The sequence below is a fragment of the Heterodontus francisci genome, chromosome 15, assembly GCF_036365525.1.
Source record: "Heterodontus francisci isolate sHetFra1 chromosome 15, sHetFra1.hap1, whole genome shotgun sequence".
NCBI lineage: Eukaryota > Metazoa > Chordata > Chondrichthyes > Heterodontiformes > Heterodontidae > Heterodontus > Heterodontus francisci.
This window is the reverse complement of record NC_090385.1, coordinates 25,349,303-25,360,351: the sequence shown is the minus strand read 5'-3', so window position 1 is coordinate 25,360,351 and position 11,049 is coordinate 25,349,303. Positions and strand designations below refer to the sequence as shown.

The following is an 11,049-nucleotide window of genomic DNA, read 5'->3' as shown; positions in this document are numbered from 1 at the left end:
AGCTTTGACTGTTGTTGAAGGCATTAATCCTGCTGAGTATTGCTCAGGTAGTAATAATGCTGAGTGTTATTGCAAGCAGTGATAATGCTACTATTGCATGCAGTAATTATACTGAACATTACTGCAGGCGGTGATAATGCTATTATTGTAGGCAGTAATAATGTTGAATATTATTGCAGGCAGTAATAACACTGAGTGTTATTAGTATATTTGCTGCACTCCTGGGACAGTATTTGGGTGGAAGGGCTGACGTCATTGTGATCCGGTTACGTGATTCTGGAGCTCCCACAATACCGTGGGGCGGGGTGAAGATGGCGGCGCTCTTGCTTTCTGTGAGTTGTCGGCTTCATCTGCAGAGGCGCCGGCTTGCCTTCTTCCTGCAGCCTGCTAGTTCGGCCCATATCCTGATGAACTCCAGGCATCGCGCTGACAAACACCGTAAGGTGAGTGACCTTGAAATGGGGACGTTGGGCGAGAGTGAGGGAAGGTCAGTCTTTGAGTGAGTGGCGAGTCGGCCCGGGCCCCGCTTAGCAGCAATCTCTCTCTCTCTCCCTCCCAGTGTCCAGCACCGGCCCCCCACTTCCCTCTGGGCACGGGCAGCTCCAGCTTAATACCTGTGCCTTCATTATCCGGAGACACTGACTGCCGTGTGAAAGTTACTTTCAGACTTGTCTATGTGCTCTCAGTCATGTTTCTGTCCAGCAGACTCCTCCCTTGATGAGGTTGGGAATTTCCATTGAAAGGCAAAGGAGGTGGAAATTTACAGCGTGTTCATATTTATCAAAGCATCAAGATAATTTACGAACTAGAAGCGGGGTAGGCTATTTGGCCCCTCGAGCCTGCTCTATGATTCTGTAAGATCATGGCTGATTTGATTTTGGACTCAACTCCACTTTCCTCCCTACCTTTGATATCCTTAGACTTCTTTGTCAAGAATCTGTCTCCCTCTGCCTTAAACCTTTAATGACCCTGCCTTCACTGCTCTCCAGGGAAGAGAGTTCCACAGACTTGCGACCCTCTAAGAGAAAAAAGTTCTCCTAATCTCTATCTTAAATAGGAGACTCCTTATTTTTAAACTATCCCCTAGTCTTGGTCTCTCCCCGAATCTTGTGTGTGGCAACTCATTTGCATCTGCAGGGTGGGCTGCCCACTGATCATGTGGAGGAGGTGGGCTGTCTGTCTCAGGCAATGGCACAGCTGCCTGTGTGCAGGCTGTGAAGCCATTTTTAAAGGTCTCCCGGTTAACTTAAATATTTAGAATAAAAACAAGAAATGCTGGAACCACTCAGCAGATCTGGCAGCATCTGTGGAAAGAGAAGCAGAGTTAACGTTTCGGGTCAGTGACCCTTGTTCGGAACTGACATATTAGAAATGTCACAGATTATAAGCAGGTGAGGTGGGGGTGGGCTCTTGCCCCACCCCCACCTCACCTGCTTATAACCTGTGACATTTCTAATATTTGTCAATTCCAAAGAAGGGTCACTGACCCGAAACGTTAACTCTGCTTCTCTTTCCACAGATGCTGCCAGACCTGCTGAGTGGTTCCAGCATTTCTTGTTTTTATTTCAGATTTCCAGCATCCGCAGTATTTTACTTTTAAATATTTAGAAGTTTTTTTAAATTTCCAAAATATACTTTATTCAAAAAAATCTGTAAAAACACATTACCAAACCGTTTAAAACAGCACCAAGTCAAAAAATACAAACAGTGCAAAGGCAGTCAGTTTCCTTCTATACAATCATGAGTTGCCTCACAACCCTTCCATTTCATTGTCGTGCCAGATGCATTTTTACATTTTACAGCAAATGAAAAATTTCCCAATACAGTTCGAGGGGTTTCCCATGGATCCAGCCCCTCAGTTCAGCTTGGTGGGGGGACCTTACACAGTGGTCTTTCCCCATTGAGCCTTTGCTGCGGCTGCCTCAAGCTTTAGTGCGTCCCTCAGCACGTAGTCCTGGACCTTGGAATGTGCCAGTCTGCAACATTCAGTCGTGGACATCTCTTTGCGCTGGAAGACCAGTAAGTTTCGGGCAGACCAAAGGGCGTCTTTCACCGAATTGATAGTCCTCCAGCAGCAGTTGATGTTTATCTCGGTGTGCGTCCCTGGAAACAGCCCGTAGAGCACAGACTCCTGTGTTACAGAGTTGCTTGGGATGAACCTCGACAAAAATCACTGCATCTCTTTCCACACCTGCTTTGCAAAGACACATTCCAGGAGGAGGTGGGCAACCGTCTCTTCCCCATCACAGCCACCACGGGGGCATTGTGCGGAGGGGGCGAGACTTCGGGCGTGCAGGAAGGATCTGATGGGGAGGGCTCTTCTCACCACCAGCCAAGCTGCATCTTGGTGCCTGTTTGAAAGTTCTGGTGATGAGGCATTCCGCCAAATGACTTTGGCGGTCTGCTCGGGGAACCATCCGACAGGATCCACCGTCTCCTTTCCCCGTAGGGCCTTGAGGACATTCCGTGCAGACCACTGCCTGATGGATCGGTGGTCAGAGGTGCTTTCCTGCAGAAACTGCTCCACGAAGGCTAGATGGTACGGCACGGTCCAACTGCATGGAGCGTTCTGCGGCAATCTGGCCAGGCCCATCCTTCGCAACACCGGGGACAGATAGAACCTCAGCACATAGTGATACTTGGAGTTTGCGTACTGGAGGTCTACACACAGCTTGATGCAGCCGCACACGAAGGTGGTCATCAGGATGAGGGCCACGTTGGGTACATTTTTCCTGCCCTTATCCAGAGGTTTGAACATCGTGTCCCTCCAGACCCGGTCCATTTTGGATCCCCAGATGAAGTGAAAAATGGTTTGGGTGACTGCCACAGCGCAGGAGTGGGGTACGGGCCAGACCTGCGCCAGGTACAGCAACAACGTGAGCGCCTCGCACCTGATGACCAGGTTCTTACCCACAATGGAGAGAGATCGCTGCCCCCACATTCTCAGTTGTGCTGTACCTTGGCTACTCGCTCCTCCCAGGTTTTGGTGCACGCCCCGGCCCTTCCGAACCATATCCCCAGCACCTTCAGGTAGTCTGACCTGATGGTGAAGGGGACAAAGGATCGGTCAGCCCAGTTCCCAAAGAACATAGCCTCACTCTTGCCGTGGTTAACTTTGGCTCCCGAGGCCAGTTCGAACTGGTCGCAGATGCTCATCAGTCTGTGCACGGACAGCGGATCCAAGCAGAAGACGGCGACGTCGTCCATGTACAGGGAGGTTTTGACCTGAGTGTCACCCCTCTTATGCTCGCATCCTTCTTAATAGACTCAGCAAAGGGTTCAATACAGCAAACAAACAAGGCTGGGGAGAGAGGACAGCCCTGTCTGACTCCAGATTGGATCGGGAAACTTTCTGATTCCCACCCATTGATTGAGACTGCGCTACTGATGTTTGTGTGGAGCAGTTTGATCCAGTTGCAGATTCCCTCCCCAAACCCCATTTTGGAAAGCACGTCCATCATGTAGGTGTGCGATATCCTGTCAAAAGCCTTCTCCTGGTCCAGGCTGATGAGGCAAGTGTCCACCCTCCTGTCCCGCACATAGGTGATTGTATCCCTGAGTAGCGCGAGACTATCGGAGATCTTCCTGCCGGGTACAGTACAGGTCTGATCAAGGTGGATCACCGACTCCAGAGCAGACTTGACTTGACTGGCTATGACTTTGGACAGAATCTTGTAGTCAACATTAAGCAGTGAGATGGGCCGCCAATTTCTGATTTCTGCCCTCTTCCCCCTTCCGCTTGTAGATGAGGGTGATGATGCCTTTCCTCATGGATTCTGACATGCTGCCGGCCAGGGGCATACTCTTGTTTACTTCCAGCAGGTCCGGACCGACCCAGTCCCACAGGGCCGAGTGCAACTCGACCGGTAAGCCGTCGTTTCCGGGATCTTTACTCGTCTCGAAGGACTCGACGGCCTTTGTCAGCTTGTCCAGAGTTTTTAGAAGTAAATTGAATTAAAATAAATACATCTTTAGCCACCTTATCTACCTGTGCTGCCGCCTTAATTGATCTATGGACAAGTACACCAAGGTCCCTCTGTACTTCCATAGGGTCCTACCAACCATTGTATATTCCCTTGCCCTGTTAGTCCTCCCCAAAGTGCATTACCTCACACTTCTCAGGATTAAATTCCATTCTTGAATAATGGCACCACATTTGCTGTCCCCTGTCCTCCAGTTCTCTGGTACCTCTCCTGTGGCCAGAGAGGATTTGAAAATTTGTGTCAGAGTGCCTGCTATCTCCTCCCTTGCCTCACATAACAGCCTGGGATACATCTCATCTGGGTCTGGGGATTTATCTACTTTTAAGCCTGCTGAAACAGCTAATACTTCCTCCCTTTCAATGCTAATATGTTCGAGTATATCACAATCCCCCTCCCTGATCTCCACACCTACTTCGTCCTTCTCCATAGTGAACACAGATGAAAAGTAATCATTTAAAGCCTAACCTATGTCCTCCGGCTCCACACACGGCTTAGTTGTTCACATTAAATTACTGAGCCATGAGGGTGCTGACTGGGACGCTATTCATTGTCACTGTGTGGAATTTATGGCTGGGTTCATGTTTTGGAATTTAGATTTGTGAGGTAAGCTGCCAGCTAAAAGCAGTGCAGTGTCCTGTTCTCAGAAGGTTAATGAATTTGTTTCAAGTGTGCAAAGAAATAATTTCTATTTGTCATAAATTTCCACCTACATATTAGAGATGTAATATGGGTATTTTGGTTTGAACAACACTTAACTGTGTGAAGATGGAATATATCTTGACTAATGAGTACCTTTGGGTGAGCTGTAATACTGTAATTGAGAAATTCAGGTGCCAGCGGTCATTCATAAAGCCTGGACAATTTTGCTAAGTTTAGGTAAAAATGTATAGGTTAGCCGCAGCTCAGTTGGTAGCACGCTTGCCTTTGAGTCAGAAGGTTGTGGGTTCAAGTCTCACTTGAGCACAAAAAGCAAGACTGACAATCCAGTGTAATACTGAGGGAGTGTTGCACTGTTGGAGGTGCCATCTTTCAGATAAAACATTAAATCGAGGGCCCTGTCTTCTCTCTGAGATGGTCGTAAAAGATCCCATGGCATTATTTTGAACAAAAGTAGGGAAGATTCCCATTGTCCTGGCCAATATTTATCCCTCAATCAATATTGCCAAAACATATTATCTGGTTGTTATCACTACTGCATGGTGGGCAAATTGGCTGTTGTGTTTCCTACATTACAACCGTGCCTGTACTTCAAAAGTAATTAATTGGCTTGAAAGCACTTCTTTTGAAAGATGCTGTATAAATGCAAGTCTTTTTTTAAAACATTTAAATCTAACCTGCTGTTTGTGTTTTCTTGTATGGTGTAATATTATATATTGGAACTGTATGAAGGAAAATTTCTTGGCTTTTGTACACCATGATGCAGGGGAATAGCATTCCATGTATATCGTGCTATGAAAATGTGCAGTGTTTTTTTGATAAAATGTAAATTTCGTTAAACCCATGACTTGGAAGTTAGTAGCTCATCAACTGCATAGATCAACTTGGCCATTGATTTCTGCCATAGATTGATCTTTGGAGAAGGCGACTTGGGTGGCAAGAGGAGAAGCTGTTGCTGGAAATATGCTAGTTGAATTGGGCAGGTAGGAGTGGAACTATGTAATGGCAGACTGATAGAGCTGGACCATGGATGAGAGGCAGAGGAGGAGGGTGGCATGGTGAACTGTGAACACTGTAGAAAGGTTGAGAACAAAAGGAGATAATGCACTTGGTCACAGTCATAGAAGGTATTGTTGATGATTTTGAGCAGGACAAGGAATTTAAATAGAGCATTGAGAGGTAGGCACAGGGCTGAGAGGTTGATAGCACATTTAAGGGATGGAGGTTCGAGATTAGCCAGTAATAAAAATAGTGCTGGAAATAGGCAGCAGGTCTGGCAGCATCTGTGGAGAGAGAAACAGAGTTAACATTTCAGGTCAGTGACCTTTCATCCAGCATCCGCAGTATTTTACTTTTATTTTAGAGATTAGCCAGTGTTTGGAGAGAAGTTAAAGGCAGTCATTTTGAAGAGGGGGTTAATAATGGCAGCTTTGAAAAGGAGAGGCAAAGTGCCTGAGCAAAAGGAGACTGTAAACAATACCGGCATAGGGAGTGACTGGGAAAAGTACCTGAGTTGTCTGGAGTTGGGTGGGGATAGGATTGAGAAAGCAGAAGATCAATTTTGTGGAAAGCATGAGCTTGTGGAGTGTTGAGGGAGAGAATGGAATTTAGCTGATTGTATAGTGGCTTGAGGCCGTGGCTAATGAGTTATAGGGGGAGAGGAGAGAAACACATTGGCCAACAGCTGTACCAATGGTATAATAAAAGCAAAATATTGCGGATGCTGGAAATCTGAAACAAAAACAAGAAATGCTGGAATCACTCAGCAGGTCTGGCAGCATCTGTGGAAAGAGAAGCAGAGTTAACGTTTCGGGTCAGTGACCCTTCTTTGGAACTGACTCAATGGTGCCAATGGTACCAATGGTGTCAGTTTTGGAGACACATAGTCCATCAGATCCTTATGCTTGGTATTGGAAAAGAGGGTGGAATAGTGGGGGAATAAGGTTTGAGGGCTGGTTAGTCATCGTGGAAAAAGATTTGAATGATCCTGGAGGAGTAGAAAGATGTAGAATCATAAAACAGTTACAGCACAAAAGGAGGCCATTCAGCCCATTGTCCGTGCCTGCTCTCTGCAAGTACAACGCAGCTAGTACCATTTCCCCCGCCCTCTCGCTGTTGCCCTGCAAATATTTTCTCAAGATACTTAACCGTTTCCCTTTTGAAAGCCATGATTGAAGCTTCCTCCATCACACTCTCAGGCAGTGCATTCCGGATCCTAACCCCTTGCTGGGTAGAAAAGTTTTTTCCTTGTGTTGCATTGGTTCTTCTGCCAGTCGCCTTAAATTGGTTTCTTCTGGTTCTTGACCCTTCTGCCAATGGGAACAGTTTCTCCTTCTCTACTCTGTTCAGACCCCTCATGATTTTGAACACCTCTATTAAATCTTCTCAACCATCTTGAAGGAGAATAACCCCAGCTTATCCAATCTATCCATGTAATTGAAGTCCGTCATCCTTGGAACCATTCTTGTGAATTTTTACTGCACCCTCTCTGAAGTCTTCACATCCTTCCTAAAGTGTGGTGCCCAGAATTGGAGACACTACTCCAGTTGAGTTCATAATTTCCTTGCTTTTCTACACTCAGCCTCTATTTATAAAGCTCAGGATCTTGTATGTCTTTTTAACCACTTTCTCAACCTGCCCTGCCACCTTCAATGATTTATATACATATACCCCCAGTCTCTCTGGGTATGTAAATGTGGGGAAATAACCATCAATAATAATGCTTCCTAGGAATAGATAAAGATAGACTGGCAGTTTTAATTGACAAGAGCATATAGGTGATGCATTAAAAAAAAACTGTACAGTTGACAACTGTGTGCATTCGGAGGTTTGTAAACCTCCTAGCCTGGCAAAATCTATGCTTTGCCGATACTGCCATATCATGGTTACACCGTAGGCATGTGACAGGATGCATGAGAGGTTTGTTTTCAAAGCATCAAATTACTGAATTTAATGTCAGTGATGTTTAAGTTGTTGATGGTAAAGTTGACTGTAGTGTGCAGTTGCAAGTTTTTTAATGTGTAAATGGGTTAATGTTTATGCTTTGAAATGAAAATTTTTGTTCCTGTATTTTGGGTGAGTAGAATATCGAGTTCCCAAAATTTTATGTGGGATATGTGCCTTTATGAAAGTGCACTTTTTGAAACTGCGTTTTGATCTTTATTTCTTTGCCATGCTTTCAACTTTATTTTCCAGTAGCATTTTTTTATTTATTCCCATATTTATCAGTTGGCAAACTAGTGTTTCTTGTGCAAATAAATGGCATGTGGGAGATTTTAATTTAATCAGATGGCAATGTGTCTGATCTTTTCATGGCAGCGGTGTGAAATTTTAATGCAATTGTGAGCTTTATGAACACCCCTGTGGTAAGTGTCTAGGGATGTGTTTGGAGGACTAGTAATTTCAGAACGATAACTGGCTATAATCAAATAAACACTGGGATAATAACAGAAAATGCTGCAAATAATCAGGTCAGGCAGCATCTGTGGAAAGCAAAACAGTTAACATTTCAGGTCAATGACTTTTTATTGGAACACAGGGATGATCAGTTGTAATGATCTGGCATTCCTAGCAAGATCCAACTTCTGTATTTGGATATCTCTGCCTAAATTATTTTTATTCATTCGGGGGATGTGGGTGTCACTGGCTAGACCAGCATTTATTGCCCATCCCTAATTGCCCTTGAGATGGTGGTGTTGAGCTACCTTCTTGAACTGTTACAGTTCTTGGGGTGGAGGTGCACCCACAGTGCTGTTAAGGAGGGAATTCCAGGATTTTGATGCAGCGACAGCGAAAGAATGGTGATCTAGTTCTAAGTCAGGATGGTGTGTGACTTGGAGGGGAACTTGCAGGTGGTGGTGTTCCCATGCATCTGCTGCCCTTGTCCTTGTAGGTGGTAGAGGTTGCGGATTTGGAAGATGCTGTCAAAGGAGCCTGGCTGAGTTGTTGCAATGCATCTTGTATATGACACACACTGTAGCCACTGTGCATCGGTGGTGGAGAGAGTGAATGTTTGTAGATGGGGTGCCAATCAAGTGGGCTGCTTTGTCCTGGGTGGTGTCGAGCTTCTTGAGTGTTGGAGCTGCACCCATCCAGGCAAGAGGAGAGTATTCCATCACATTCCTGACTTGTGCCTTGTAGATGGTGGACAGGCTTTGGGGAGTCAGGAAGTGAGTTATTCTCCGCAGGATTCCTAGCCTCTGACCTGCTATTGTAGCCACAGTATTTATATGGCTACTCCAGTTCAGTTTCTGGTCAATGGTGGCCCCTAGGATGTTGATAGTGGAAGATACAGCAATGGTAATGCCATTGAATATCAAGGGCAGATGGTTAGATTCTCTCTTGTTGGAGATGGTCGTTGCCTGGTACTTGTGTGGCGTGAATGTTACTTGCCACTTATCAGCCCGAACCTGAATATTGTCCAAGCCTTGCTGCATTTCTACACTGACTGCTTCAGTATCTGAGGAGTCACGAATGGTGCTGAACATTGTGCAATCATCAGCGAACATCCCCACTTCTGACCTAATGATTGAAGGAAGATCATTGATGAAGCAGCTGAAGATGGTTTGGCCTAGGACACTACCCTGAGGAACTCTTACAGTAATGTCCTGAAGCTCAGGTGATTGACCTCCAACAACCACAACCATCTTCCTTTGTGCTAAGTATGACTCCAGCCAGCAGAGGGTTTTCCCCCTGATTCCCATTGACCTCAGTTTTGCTGGGGCTCCTTGATGCCATACTCTGTCAAATGCTGCCTTGATATTAAGGGCAGTCACTCTCACCTCACCCCTTGAGTTCAGCTCTTTTGCCCATGTTTAAACCAAGGCTGTAATGAGGTCAGGAGCTGAGTGGCCCTGGCGGAACCCAAACTGAGCGTCACTGAGCAGGTTATTGCTAAGCAAGTGCCGCTTGATGGCACTGTTGATGACATCTTCCATCACTTTACTGATGATTGAGAGTAGGCTGATGGGGCAGTAATTGGCCGGGTTGGACTTTTTTTTTTAGAGATACAGCACTGAAACAGGCCCTTCGGCCCACCGAGTCTGTGCCGACCATCAACCACCCATTTATACTAATCCTACACTAATCCCATATTCCTACCACATCCCCACCTGTCCCTATATTTCCCTACCACCTACCTATACTAGGGGCAATTTATAATGGCCAATTAACCTATCAACCTGCAAGTCTTTGGCATGTGGGAGGAAACCGGAGCACCCAGAGGAAACCCACGCAGACACAGGGAGAACTTGCAAACTCCACACAGGCAGTACCCAGAATTGAACCCGGGTCGCTGGAGCTGTGAGGCTGGGGTGCTAACCACTGCGCCACTGTGCTGCCCCCTGTCCTGCTTTTGGTGTCCAGGACATATTTGGGCAATTTTCCACATTGCAGGGTAGATGCCAGTGTTGTAGCTGTACTGGAACAGCTTGGCTAGGGGCGTGGCAAGTTCTGGAGCACAGGTCAGCAGTACTATTGCCGGAATATTGTCAGGGCCCATAGCTTTCGGAGTATCCAGTGCCTTCAGACGTTTCTTAATATCCCACAGAGTGAATCGAATTGGCTGAAGTCTGGCATCTGTGATGTTGGGGACTTCAGGAGGAGGCTGCGATGGATCATCAACTCGGCACTTCTGGCTGAAGACTGTTGCAAATGCTTCAGCCTTATGTTTCGCACTGATGTGCCGGGCTCCCCCATCATTGAGGATGGGGATATTTGTGGAGCCACCTCCTCCAGTTAGTTGTTTAATTGTCCACCACCATTCACGGCTGGATGTGGCAAGACTGCAGAGCTTAGATCTGATCCGTTGGTTATGGGATCGCTTAGCTCTGTCTATCGCATGCTGCTTACGCAGTTTGGCACACAGTTCTGTGTTGTAGCTTCACCATGTTGACACCTCATTTTGAGGTATGCCTGGTACTGCTCCTGGCATACCCTCCGGCACTCTTCATTGAACCAGGGTTGGTCTCCTGGCTTGATGGTAATGGTAGAGTTGGGGATATACCAGGCCATAAGATTACAGATTGTGGTTGAGTACAATTCTGCTGCTGCTGATAGCCCACAGTGCCTCATGGATGCCCAGTTTTGCATTGAAGTCTGCACTGCTGCCATCACTGAATTCTCATCAGTAGATTATGAAGCTTAAGTTTCTGGTATTGGCAGATTTGTTCTCCCCCGCTATTTTAAAAGTTCAAATGATAGTTTGTCATTCCACTATGTGATCTCTAATAACTGATCCTGTAATCCTTGATATTGGCTTATGGCTGTTGCTGTTTGGCACACTGCTGGTGCACAGTGACATTTACGATATAAGCGCAGAGGGTAAACTCTGGTACAGAACTCTACAAGCTGATAAACTCTTATTTTTAGTAAGCCAATTTTGTAATAATTACTAATCCAACTTTGACAC

General features: G+C 46.1%; 1 protein-coding gene across 2 annotated transcripts in view; it reads left to right on the top strand.

The window, feature by feature from the left end:
- The first annotated feature begins 286 nt into the window (after positions 1-286).
- The window catches only part of abcb7 (ATP-binding cassette, sub-family B (MDR/TAP), member 7), a 68,006-nt gene continuing 57,243 nt past the window's right edge, over positions 287-11,049 (top strand). For both annotated transcript variants that reach the window (XM_068047271.1, XM_068047270.1), the window contains exon 1: positions 287-443. In XM_068047271.1, coding sequence (XP_067903372.1) covers positions 312-443 — 132 coding nt within the window. In that variant the 5' untranslated portion in view covers positions 287-311. The remainder of the gene's footprint in view (positions 444-11,049) is intronic.